The 14,466-nt window shown below is 34.1% G+C and overlaps 1 protein-coding gene across 18 annotated transcripts in view; it reads right to left on the reverse strand.

The window, feature by feature from the left end:
• Positions 1-1,488: 1,488 nt before the first annotated feature.
• The window catches only part of QKI (QKI, KH domain containing RNA binding), a 162,581-nt gene continuing 149,603 nt past the window's right edge, over positions 1,489-14,466 (reverse strand). For 2 of the 18 annotated variants that reach the window (XM_045390385.3, XM_074036776.1), the window contains exons 5-8: positions 13,330-13,417; positions 11,666-11,962; positions 8,585-8,659; positions 1,557-4,665 (exon numbers count right to left, since the gene is read on the reverse strand). In XM_045390385.3, coding sequence (XP_045246320.1) covers positions 4,649-4,665; positions 8,585-8,659; positions 11,666-11,962; positions 13,330-13,417 — 477 coding nt within the window. In that variant the 3' untranslated portion in view covers positions 1,557-4,648. Of the gene's footprint in view, positions 4,666-5,232; positions 10,724-11,665; positions 11,966-13,329; positions 13,418-14,466 lie in introns of those variants that run through there. The other 16 variants (XM_045390389.3, XM_074036781.1, XM_074036775.1 and 13 more) reach the window with 12 other exon arrangements.

Here is a 14,466-nt window from a genome sequence, read left to right on the forward strand (position 1 = left end):
CTACATAAAAGGGAGCAATGACTTAATTATACATAAAGTACCCTTAACTGAAAATGAGATGAGGCTGCATTCATAGGCTTTAGAGAATAGTAAATTGCATAGAAATTCATCAATTTAAGTGACATGGTACCATGACAACTTGTACATTAGCAGCTTGACAGACAGCTTCGAATTTTCACAGACTACTACATGAACTGTTAGGGCAACGGAAACTTTTACAAATAGTAGCATGTTAAAGACCTGTCTACCTAACAACAGTACACTGCCCCACCGCTCCCATCAGAGAAATGACCCAGTTTGTTTACACGATCCAAGTGACCATCTCAATGGTGATTCGCTGTTATCACTCGAATCAGCTATCACTACTCTGTGTATTATGTATATGTACGTGTGTATATATATTTATGAATGAGAATACCTTGACAGTCTGATTGGTTAAGGGCGTATTGGTACACTTTTTTCTTCTATTACATGTCACTCATTTCGGCCCCAAATTCTACAACTCTAAATAAATAAATAAAACATCATTTACAAAGATACATTGCTATGTACAAATGCAAAAATTCATCCTGAGGATTTTGTTATCTAGGAGAACTGTTTCACAGAAAGAAGGAAGTATCAATCTGTGAAATAAAAATGCACCTTGAGTTAAACTAAGTAATTCATAATTACAGGTTAATTTACCCAAGTTCCAGCCAAGAAAAGCATGAAGATATTTAGGAAATCTTAAATTGATTTGCATGCAAGAAATTGATCATATACAACTTTTCAAATCCCAGTGTTCTTCCCCCTTAAACTTCTTGTTTAACGTTTTAGTCTGACTGTATTTGTAAAGTAGGTGACAGGGAAAAAAATACCTGAGGAAAACTCAGTAATGTGCTGAGGGTTCTTTTCCTCATTGGAAAGCAGTGGGGCTTCAGGCCACCATGAGAAACAGTCAGTGGGCCTTTGGCTTTACCCAAGTTAAGCTCCCCTAACAGGAGCAGTTAGCTAAACAAGTTCAATGCTTTCCAAAGGAAAAAGGTCAAGTTAAAATAAAAATCTAAATAAAGGTAAAATATCAACAGTTTCTCTGCTTTACAGTGTGACCATAAAATTACTTATTTACAGAAATTAAAAGAAATGGTTCAACAAAGAATCAAACTGGTTTCTCCAGGTATATACCATTACAATATATCTTTTTACTCTTGATGCTGTGAGCAGACAGTGATTATTTTGGAGAAGGAAAAATAAGGTGTGGAATTAGTAATGCAGATGCTGAAAGGCAAGTGGCAAGAGGAGAAGAATGCCTCCAACAAAGGCCTCTTTGTTCCCATCTCTACTGCACCTACCCGCACCCCCCACAAGGTACAAGACCAGAATAACCAAAGCCATTTTAACAGTAGTGTGCAAAACTGTCAGCTGACAAACAACATAAAAACAAGTCACGCCATGTTATCTGTGGTCACGTTCTTCAGGGTTAGTCCAGTAACTCAAGACTTTACATTCTTTTGTCTTTATTTGTTTATTTTAATTAAACATATAAAGGTTAATAAACAGACATAGTCCAGAGTTAGTAGGTTGGTATTATAACATTTATTAAAATAATGCTATGGGTTAATAGAAACAGCAAAGAACCAAAGAATTAAAATGCAAGCTATGTAAAATCCCAACTAAAACCCAAAAGTGTCTAATGTATTCATTCATTAGCTAACTAAAAGCCCAAAAAAGACAAGACACCCAATATAATAAAGTACTGCAAAACAATTGGCAATTTTCAGTTATCAAAATTGTGGATTTTGCATTTTGTATCCTTTTCTCAATCAAGAAAAAAATTCTTTTTGAATGTTATATAACATACATATAAAACAAGATAGAAAAATACATTATAAACTTGTAACAATGGCTGTAAATACATTATCTTACATGTTTCTCATAGGCAATAGGTTGGTTATGGTACATACACAGCATGAAACTAAGATAATAAAGAATAGACAAAAATACATGTCAGCTGTACGATAACATACAAGCGACACTCCCATCTACCCACACTAAAAAATTACATAATACTGTCAGAAAAAAAGTCTTAAAAACTACATATTTTAATAAGAAATAAATTCAATAAAGAATGATAATACTGAGAACCAAGGCATTCAGAGATTTCAAAAGTCATGCTTTTTTCAGTTGATCCAAAATTTTGTCAACCAAGTTTTCAAAAGTTTGTTCAGAGCCAACATTACCCATAAATGTCACACATTTATTATTTCATACATTTACTTTCTTCCCCATAAAAGACCTTTGATAAACATCTAAAATGTCCAGGTATAACACAGTTGAGATGAAACTGGATCAAATACTGGTATTTTTTTAACAACTATCACCTCAAGTGTTTGAGTGTCGCAAATTTATTAAAGCAACCAAACAATATAAAAATCAAAATGGCACAGCATATATTGTAAATAAATCAAAACTGTATGTGTAACAGAAAGACAAAGCAGTGGCATATTAAACCAAAGCTAGCTGGATACAAAACAATGAATGTCTATTGCATAGTAAATAAACTGACAACGGTTTCCAAGTGAGACAAGATGGCAGGGGAGGTCACCAAGAAGGTCATGACTCAGCTTCCTGCTGACCTCTGACTGTGATGCTGGGAAGGTGTGGAAGAGGGGACGAGTTGATAAGCTGGGGGGCGGGGGGAGTCCACTGTCACTTGAGATTTGCCACGTCTGGTACTGAGCAGTTAATGATTATTCACTCAAGTGTTTAGATGTAGGCTTTGCACACAAATTGCTTCAACTACATAACTAACTGTTTCAACTTCTAGAGAAATTAGAAGCTTAAGGTGAAATGTGGTTGAGTATTTATATGCACTATGATGCTAGTTTTTCACATTCTTTTAAAGTTAAGGGGTGGGGGAGGCAAAGGTTACTGAAACAGTAAAAGGATACACTACACCAGTTATCTGGTATGATATAAAGACATGTGATTAAATTTGGGTGATTTAAAACATTGTTTTCCAGAATGAAAATCACAAAGATTCACTTTTCTGAAAACATTTGCTAGGTATCCTATCATCTCCAATTAATTAAAAACAAAATAAAAATCAAAACCAAATGAATGCATCCCCCTTCTCCAAATAAAACAAAGTTCTAATTTGTCTGTAAACTGAAGTTCAGATGACACATAATTTTTATCTCAGAATCGTTTGGGTTAACACTGAAGATTGGAATAACCAAAAATATTAAATTATTTTTTTAAAGAATGATGTTTTAAAACTTACTAGTCAGGCATTAGAAAAGTTATCAAATCTTTTCACAGTATCAGATTTGGCAAATTTGCATCAAGGTAACGTGGCAAAAATCATATAATTCAAACCATCAACTCATTTGTCTCCCTCATATCTTCTTTCACATACTGGGCGACTGAGTAACATGCATTAACTTGTATTCTGAGGGAGGAGCTGATCTTTATGAGACACTTGACTAAATGACCATGAAGGAAAATAAGGCACTTTCTTTTCTTTAGACTTATTCCAATACTTAAAAAATAAAAAAGAAAGACAAAAAGGCTCTTTTGGTCTTTTGTTTCTTGACAACCACCAGAAAAAATCATTTAATGAAATAAAGGGTTTCTTTGTTCTTTTTCTTTTTTTTTTTATAACACTTGAAAGTATAAAATGCTACATTTCCAAAAATATATATATTTTTTTCTGCACCAGCACCCTTGTATAGTAAAAGTATCTACTTTTTGTTCATTTGTTTCAATGCACTACACTTTATCTACAATTTCATTACATGTATACAGCAAATAGGCAAGCATGGCTTTTACATCCTTAATGATTTTTTTCTATACAGGGAGGTTTAAAAAAAAATACTTGAACAGTTTGCCCAGTAATGTGACACATAATGCATGTACCTTGTTCTCATATTTTTTTAGAAGGTGTAAAATAAAGATTCGGTAATTTTAACTTAGATATTTATCTTTTAAAAATAGTGTTGCAGTTTTGTTATTTGCATTACTTTTCAAAACTCCTTACGTTTTTCTCTCATGGCACACTTTCTTCTAATACTTCAAATTTTGGCAGGCAATATAAAAAAGGCTGCAACTTCTGCCCTTTGAGGGCACTGTAGTGACTAAACAGCATATCAAATTTTGAATACTTTTCGAAATCACTTCACCAATGATATCCCTGACCGAAGGTTCATGCATGATGCATCATCACACAGTACATTCAGAGAGAGCTTTGACTTTGCTATGAGAAGAAAAAGATTCCTAGAAGTCTCTCACAGTAACTGCCTCTGTCATTGAGTAGTTAAGGGCCATCTGTCTCCCCTTCTTAAGAGAGGCCTTCTTACCGTTCGCTTAGGGTGGGATATTAAAAGATGATCAGTGCTGTGGGATGAATTGGGCCTTATTGCTTTACTACTATTCAGTGCAGGTTCTAGAACCACTTTCACCCAAACAGGAAAAAAAAAAAAAAAAGCTGAGTTGGAGGACAACAATTTCTTTGTCTTTTGTTTGGTTAGATGGTAAGACGAACGGACAAGTGCCTCAGCTCGCTGCACTGACGACAGGCAAGCAAAGGCGATTACCAGTTAACTGATCAGCAGGCAGGCATGGTCAGGTCATCATTGGGTGAAGAGTTCAGAGGTCAGAAGGTCATAGGTTAGTTGCCGGTGGCGGCTGGGTGGTTAGAAACAAAAAAAAACAAAACAAAAAAAAGAAAAGAAAAGATAGAGAAGAGATTAGTTTCAGCTAGTGACGGCTTAATGACAACATGAAAAACTAATCACAACTAATAAAAAAAAAAAAGCATGTTTAATTCTGACAAACTGATTGACACCATCTACAGAATACAATTAAAATCATGACAATTTCATATCATGATTTGAACAAATGAAGAAGAGCCCACTCCCACAAAAAAAACAAAAACAAAAACAAAAACAAAAAACTGGTTAACAAGAAAAAATAGAAATAAAATACAACTAACAACTAATAGTTAGTAGCAGTCAATGAAGGAAATTGAAAAACAACAATGAATAGGTTCGGTATACAGAATTTTTAAACAGTCAGTGCAGTTATCAGTATCTGACTGCTATTAAGCATTAGTATTCTCTCAGATGCAAGCATTAAAGCAACTATTAATGATGGATGTGATTATTAATAACTGATGATTAACAGAAATGAATCTAAAGAAATTCAAAATTCTATGAACAATTTGGTTCAACATAAACTCTGGGCCAAACAAGGTTTCTTTTGTTCAATAAATGTTTATTGCTTTTTCAATTATTCTATTTACAAACAACATGGAATTTCTTGGCCTCATGATACAAAGCAATACTAAACTGTAGTCTAGCAGTGTAGGCAACATCATGGGAACCAGAAAATGGCCAGGCCTTTTGCACTAGCCAACACTTTCCAGTTGAAAATACTATTTTACACATATAGAACACTTATAAAATGCACTTGCATGTAAACACTGTAAAATCCTGCCATTTAAAATTCTACACTCAAAAAGCTCTAAGTACATCAAAAAATAGAAGAAATTTCTAATTGATACCAATAAGGCATTTTAAAACTACAAACAGCTTTCTTTATTCAATTTCAAAGCTAATACTCTGCAAATACAATAAAATCTGACATTTCATATACATTCCTGCTTTATATTTTTATATTTTAAAAGAAGCCACCTGTAAATACTATTTTCTTTTGCAAAATAACAAAAAGGACAAAAAATTTTTAAAAATTACAGTAAAACATAAAGTAGTTCTCAAGTGGAAAAGTTATCATTCCCAATGTCCTTGAGTTGTTCCTTCCTTAATCAACCTTTGTCACATTCTGCTTCACCAAACTTGGTCCACTTAACAGTAGTATAATTTTTAAGACTCATTCAACAGCTTAATTATTTCTACTATATTCTGAGGTTTGATAGAATTTTCTGTACTGTTGCCATTGTGACTAAGGCAGAGGAGATGTGAATGAAAAGATATTCAGTGCAAAGTTAGATTCTGTGCCACTTCATAAATCAAAGCCCAGAAGGTGTAATGTTCAGAGTTTAAATGATCTAAATAATGGACTGATTTACCTTCATATGACAAAAATGCTTTCTATAGTCTATCATTTAGAACAGTTTATAAATACTACAAAAATATTGTATCTTCAATGTGACCAAATCTTCCCTGAATTTCTTAAAAGTGGAATTTTATTTAAAATAAAAATTGCTGCCCCAAAATCATAGAAGAAAATAAATATTTAACATGATGTAGTCATACTACTTCACAGGTATTCCAAAATATAAAATCTTAAAGCATTTTTGATGTTATTCATAATTTTGATTAAAACTGTTTAAAGTTTCTTATACAAATTATATAAGTGATGGTTTTTGTATTACTCAAAAAAACTTCTGACTTCTTTTTTGAGTGTGGAATATATAAACGAAGTGAGTGACCATATATATATACCAGGACACCTAGACTACATCCTCTGCCAAGTCTTGGCCTCCTACACAGGTGTGTCACCATACAAGACCATACAGTTCGTTACAACTAAAAGATCAGTTGGTCTCTAATAGGCTTCAAATTCAGTTTTGAAATATATATAGAGAGGTGAGTTTACTTTTAGTAAAGAACTAGATATTGGTCAACCATGTAGGACTCTAAACGTTCATATAGAATTACATGGTTATATGTCCAAGGGCTGAGTTTCTTCGCATTAAATGAATGCTTATACTAATAAACTTCTCTGCAAAATAGTTTTTAAAAATAATTTTAACCTCAAAAATAGAGAAAACAGTAGTATCATAAAATAATTTAAGTGAAGGACTTCAGACATCTCCCTTAGACCCAATGAGTGCATACAGTGATAAGTATACGAGTATTCTGTTACTAAAAAAGAAATGAGCATTTCGGTTTGCTGACACTGCATTTTAAATAAAAACAGTGACAGAACTAATCAAAACACATAACAACAAAAGATCCATGCATGGAATGTGTCGTAATTTTCCAAATACAATAAAATCTTCCTCAAATATGTCCAACTATCTCAAGGCACTGGAGTATTAAGTAGGCCAATAATTATCGTGTTAAAGCAAAATGGTGAGAAATCTCCTAAAAGGGGGCATACAGGGAAAGATTAGCTGGGAGGAAAAAACTACTTTAAAATACTCTTTAGAACAATTGTAGACATAAGCAATATGAATAAAACCTCAAATTATTCATGGAATTGTCCCGTTTCTTTAAAACTAAAGTGACTTTCCAAAAAATTTCCCCATCCCTATGAGACGTGTTCGTGCAGAACACTTACAAGGAATATCATCTTCATAGATGACCACGGAGCTGGGGTCTATTCTGTTCACTGAATAATCACTGTAAGTGATGTATACATTAGTTTGAAAGTCTTGGACATTCTTTATGTATTGTGCTAAACAAATATTAACAGTATCTTTGGGAAAGGCATGTTATTTCTGATGTGGACAACAGCTGTGTCTAGTATTTATCATCAGTACTCAAGGTAATCACATGAAGCAGGTAGGTCCTTCATAAATTCACAGAAGATGTACAATTGAAGTGCAAATCCAGCACTTTCTCCTCCACTAATATTTGAGACTTTGATCAGTTTAATTTGTAGGAAACAAATGTGCCATAATAGAAACTTGTAAAAAATCCTTTTTTACTACCATGCTTGAGATTCCTATCTTGTGATGGAAAAACTTAGAAAACGATTCAATGTCAATAAACCGAAAATACCATTCCTCAATAAGCAAAAATAATTTATAAAAGGGTCCAAGGGCATATACAGGACACAAATTATAAAAGTTGTAAAGGAGAAAAATGAAGACTTATTTTCCAGTCACAGGTTAGTCAAAAATGATATTCACACAGCTGGATCTCATATCACCACAGAAATTCAAGAGACAGTTTACCTTCAGATAATATATTTTAGCAGCAAATGACAAAAATCAAAGGATCCATTTTGGCAAGAGAATGTAAGAATAAAAGGGAATTGACGCTCTAATTTATATTAAAAAAAATCCAACTACATGAAAGTTATCTTCACAGTCCTCACTTTGTTGATTTTAGCTAAGTACTTGACATGTGCACCCTCACGTTTATACAGTGGCTCAAATATTTTATTATAAAGAAAAATGGAAACTAAATCTTCAGTTTTCTCCAAAAGTACACAGGAGGCATATATTCTTTTACTTCTCTCATTAAAGCACCACCCGTTCAATTCATTTTGCAATACCAACCCCAAATTTCAGAATTTTTAAAAGGTAAATTTTAGCAAAAGTTATTAATGAAAATAACTGAGGCAACATCAAAATTTAATAGCTCCCCAAATTGACTAATTTATGTTTTAGTAGGAATAAATCATAGTACATAATAATAGAAGATTTAATAAGTTAAAAATATGAAGGGAGAAAAAACCAAACCAAAACAAAAAACCCAACCCTTATATCTGTCAGTGATCACAAACAAATTTAGAAAAGGAAAAAAAACTGTGTGCAGGTAAGCAATTACATTTTTCCATCAGGTGTGGTGTTGCAAATTTTATGGACACCCAACGCATTTCTTATAGACAAGAACTGCAGAACTAAACTAACCTCGGTCTGCGGTCACAATCCTTTGGTAAGGATGGACACGCATATCGTGCCTTCGAACTTTAGTAGCCACCGCACCTAGTTAAATTGCAATTACCAAGACAAAGTTAGAAAACATTCACAAGGGGGGAAAAAAACATTAACAGCAGGTTTATCAAAATGGATTTCAAATGTTCATTTACTACAAAAGTTTAAGAAACACGTTAAGGCACAGTAGTTTTAAAATTAACCACAATATGTCATGTATATATGCATCTATTAATATTGCATTCATTTCAAACATCTTGGGCCTTAACCTATTTTATCCATTCATTTACAATCCCCAAGTTACAGTATTTCATGAACTCTATTAGATCCAAACATATTTAAGCTTTACTAGTCACATATTCACTGAAGTGCCTTTCTCGCAGCAGGACTACTTAAATAATGCCATGTTTAATACTGACAATTATTTGCTAACCTTAAGACCACTTCAAGAGTTTATCACTTAAAAAGGTTTAAAAGCAATTCTTAAAGCCTACAGATTGTGGTTTTAAACTCTGAGTCAATAAGTATGAACTGCAATGAATTAGGTGATTAGTAAAGCAAACAGTATAGTACACTTAGCAGTCAGTATACTACTATACACTCCTTTATAAATTACCATTACTGTGTAATATTACAGACTAAACCAAATTAATAACATAATTTTACTTTATATCTATGTGCAAAAAGTGCAAGTAAGTCACTGACTGCTAGGCTAAGCTTTTTTCCCCCGGAGGCTGCTGAGACTAAGCATTTGTTAAATTCAGATCTGATGAGGGTTCAGTTAAGACCGTTCTTGAATTCTTAGCCTTTCGTTGGGAAAGCCATACCTAAAGATAAAAGGAAGGGAATTAAAAATTAGTCATCAATGAAGATTTGATGCTAATACCAATCTCCTCACTACTACCAACACACATGTCTGCATCTGTTTTGAAGGGCACTGCTTATTTTAAAATAATTTAATGTGAGATGTGACATAAATAGCATGCATGTTATCTGTGTGCAAATTTATTATAACTTAGAAATTTAAAATAATTTTCTGAGTTCTCCAAGTGGTCAATATCATGTTTTACTGCTTAGGTGGCAAAGCAAGAAATAAAATTAACCATAGTAAGATTTTTTCATTTGGCACTTATTATTATTCACCTTATGAATGCCAATTAGAAATCTGCATATTTTGGTCTTTATTTTACCAGTCTAACAATTAAGTTTTTATAAGTAAAAATTTTTCAACAAACAAAAGACATGAAGCTTTACAATGAGAAACAAGTTTTACTGCAGTGCCTCTTGCTATTTCTAAGCAGTAAACTGGTCCATCACCCCTTATTCATTTTAGATAAGGTAATCATATACAAGTACAATTCCATGTGGCAAAATCAGGGAGATCTTGCACTGAAAGTGCTGGAACAGCAGCTGGTAGCTAAGAGCCCCAGCCCTGCAGGAAGTCAAGAGTCATAACTCCTCGGGAACAGATGCTGTGGGTGCAGCAGAGAGGAGTTCTGGGAAAAGGAGCATGCATGGGACCACAGGACAGAGTATTAATAGAAAAGAAAACTTAAACAACAAGGTTACAGGTTACATGTTATTTTAAAAATGCTTCAAGAAATGTGCAACAGAGACAAGCCTCTCATAAACAGTTCTGTGGTATAATTCTGACCTGCAATTACTTTATACAATGATTTAGAGATAAACAGAAAACATGTACAATGAAATGTATTTGTTCATGAAACAAAGGGCACCTGAGTGCATGCACACACACAGATAACATACAGAGCATCATGGCTTTCTTTACTTGAACAATGAATTTTCGAGTTTAAATCTTAGTGTCCTCCAGTTCAGTAAAGATTTTCATATCCTTATAAATCAATATTAATGCTGGAAAAAAAAAAAACCTTAAGAGATCAAAGTCCTAAAAGTCAACAGCATGCATGCAGCACCAAGGTCGTATACAATTCAGGAAAAAAAGTATTCAAATTTTGTCTGGTAAAACAAAGGGGTTGCACAGAAACAGTTTGTTCCACATTGACTGGTCGTGTTATAACAGCTGCTGTATTCTAGTCCTTCATCCAGCAAGTCAATGGGCTGAAATATCAGGCATGACTGGCATTTCAATCCACTCTATAAAAAAAAGGCATCAGTAATGTCTTTTTCGAGCACACCACTTTTTGTTCATGTAAAACCAAGCGTTTAGATTATGATTTTAATTTTTGCCTTAAGTGAGATTCTGAATTCAGTGATTTGATATTTAACTATTCCATACTGTACTACTGAAATTAAGAGTATCTCTCATGTTTAATATGACTAGGACTCCAAAAGCCAAGAACTGAAAAATCTTAAGAATACAACTACAGTCATGCCTGCATAACAACATTTTGGTCAACAACGGACCACATATACTACGGTGGTCCCATAAGATTATAATGGCTATACCACACAGCCTAGGTGTGTAGTAAACAGTATCATGTATGTCTGTGTAAGTACACTTTATGATGTACACCAAATGATGAAATTGCCGGACAAGGCAATTCTTAGAAGGTATTCCTGTTGTTAAGCGATGCATGACTGTATTTATCTGGTCTCTTTCATATTTTAAGTGATCACAAATATTATAAAACACATACAATAATATGAATTTCATAAAGATCTCAAACTACTTTCACATAGAAGTTTAAAGTTTTTCCAACAATTACACAAATCTGTGAGATAAAATGAATCTAAGTTTGAGAAGTGGAGCTGATGGAAGTGACGGGCCAGTGGGGTGGGACCTAAAACTCAGAATGGCCTCAGTCATGTAAAATGTAAAAGTATTTGTTAAAACGCACACAACAGATTTACCCAACCAAACTGAACCTGAGTTACCAAAGTGGATCTGAATAAACTTAAGGTGCAATTATTTCAAAGGGGAACCCTTATGAGAGGCTGCAATAAAATTTAGGGTTCAGGCTTTCCTAATGGAAACTTGTCTTGCCTCTCTAAAACTGATAAAACCATTTCAAAATCTGGGGGAGCAAAAATATTTATAAAGAGAATGTTGTTAACCCCATGGGGAGAAGAACTTACCTAATACACCACTAGGTTCAATAGGATACTCAAGGATTGATGTAGCTGGTGCCAATGTGTAGGGGTACTCATAGGGTGTATAGATTAAACCAGCTTCGGGCCCTGGAGGAACTATTGCAGCAGTTGGGTGAGGAGTTCCGTTTGGCATGACAGCGGTCTGTATTTGTCTGATCAAAGGCATTATGGTAGGGCCAGCTGGCGTTGGAGTACGCAGGGCAGCTGGTGGGAGAACCGGCGCAGGCCCAGTAATGATCCTTGGAGCAGCCTGGGCTGTTGCTGCAAGAGAAAAGGCAAGGGCTGCTACAGTAAGCAAAGAAATTTAGAAAGAAGTATAGAGACAGCAGTATAAAATACGGGAAAATGAGAGGGGAGTAGGAAAAAGAAAGGAAAAAGCAGGAAAGAAGAAAAATAAAAGGAAATCATTAGTACATGCGCTGATCACACAAAAATGCCAAAGCACACCAATCAAATGCAAACAGCTTTCCCTTTCCCAATGTGATTAAGAATGTGCAAAAATTAAAAAGCCATTGTAAAAAAATGAATGCCACCATTAAATAGGTTATATTTAGTTCATACATTTGATATACCTGTTTTTAAGATTTCATAAGACTAAAGTACATGCAGAAGCACAATGAAACACTTGCATTAACAGATGTTAAAAAATAATTTGTAACTGGAGTCCACAGAAACTCAGTTTGGTATATTTCTAAAGTACAGCTTTAGTTTCAAAGTAAAGTAAGAATAATTTTTATTGCATTTAGCCAAGTAACCACTAGGTATATATGTACATTTCCTGCATCTTTAGGAACTATCATCACAGAAAATCTTAAAAAGCCCTATTTCTAAATTCCTATAATGATATATTCACATTTTCATGAGTAAATTAATGTTAACAATTTGTAAAGTAACTACTTTTAAACCCAGTAGGTTGCCTACATTTTGTAAAGCTGCCTAGAACTTTAAAATTCTATGTGTTTTAAATAATCACTAATTTAAATATGGTATGTTCATATAAATGATATGTATGAATCTTAAATTGTTTCAAAACAAAAATTTCACATTATTTCATTTTAAACATAAAAAAGCTATCCTCTTATGGCTTATAAAAACATGCACAGATACATATACAAACAAAATTAGGACGGAAAAAGAGTTACCACCCACTGATCTCTGTGAACTCACATATGAAATCAACAGGGAAAAATACTGGAGGGAAAACATGCAAGCAGAGTGAAAGGACAGAACTCAACAGAGGGTCATTTTATTCAGATACACTTCAAATTCACTTTGTCAAAGTAAGCTTTCAATATGCTGTCTTTTGCATACATTTAACAAGATAAGCTGGAAGCCTTACATCTGTATTTAACCAAACAGAAAATTTCTTAAACGCTTGAATTTAGAGATGGAGATTTCGTTAAAATAATGTAAGTCTGTCAACCCAAAACTTCAACATGCTGACATAAAATAAAATCAGGAGTGTCCTCAATTCATGAAAGCATTAAAAATAGGACTCTCAAAGTGACAGAATTACTATATCAAGTGACAGAATTACTTCAACTGTTCACTTTGTATAAACTGTTATTGTGTTGTGTTGCCAAAAGGAAAAGTCTGTAGACAAAAACAACAGAGACAGCAGTAACCCTGGCCTCAGGGTTCATTCTTACGTGATTTAATGTTGGCATCTCTGTAGGTGCCATTCAGAATCGCAAGCTCCATCAGCTGCATCTTCTTCAGGCTGTCTTCTCCTTCTGCCTATACACGGAAAACACACGAGATAAAAGCATTTGAGACTATCCACAAATACAATAGCTATATCCACACAAAAACCTTAAAGTATCATGTGACTACAGTCACTTGTTTCAATACGGGGAAAAAAAGATCAGGAACTAAAACGTGCTAACATAATGGAGCCTGTTTTCTCAGTGATGGCGTGTTGATATACAGGATATTCTATTTGTAAATTTTTATGTCAGCTACACCAATTTATTAAAGTTCTCCTAAAAAGCTCTGCTTTTAAATAGAAATGAATGAAAACCTGAGGTTAAGACTAAACATAGTATATTCTCTTTGGCATCTATCATTTTAAAATTATTTTAATTAATTTCTTTTTTTTTTTTAGATATAGGGTCTAGCTGTTACCCAGGCTGGAGTGCTGTGGCATGATCCTAGCTCACAGCCACCTGGAATTCCCAGGTTCAAGCCATCCTTCCACCTCAGCCTCCCAAATAGCCGGGACTAGAGGCATGCACCACCATGCCTGGCTTTTTAAAATTTTTTGTAGAGACAAGGTCTCGTTTTGTAGCCCAGGCTGGTCTCAAACTCCTGGCTTAAAGTGATCCTCCTGCCTCAGCCTCCCAAAGTGCTAAGATTACAAGTGAGAGCCACTGCACCCAGCCAGCAACTATCATTTTGCTGAATATTCCAAAACTCAGATGTGTTCGTTAAACACACACACACACACACACACGCACGCACACAAAGAATTTTAAACATAAAAGACTGGATTGCAGAATTTAGGTAAGGAAATCTTATGCTTAATTCTTCAAAAAAGGAAAACTCAGTGAAATAAGAACTTCTAAAAAACTGTATATTCTGCTCTCTTACACCATCCCTGTCTGCTTTCAGTCTAATTAGCGAGTGCTATCAATGCCACAGCAATCTATTAGGGTCACCATATGATTTATTGTCCAAAGCAAGAAACATTTAAAAGCAAAAAGGGGCATTAGTAATAACCATGCTTCAAACGTAAATCAGGATAGTCTCTAATCATCAAAATGTTTGGCCACCCCATTCACCTTGAA

The sequence above is a fragment of the Macaca fascicularis genome, chromosome 4 (genome assembly GCF_037993035.2).
Source record: "Macaca fascicularis isolate 582-1 chromosome 4, T2T-MFA8v1.1".
Taxonomy (NCBI): Eukaryota; Metazoa; Chordata; class Mammalia; order Primates; family Cercopithecidae; genus Macaca; species Macaca fascicularis.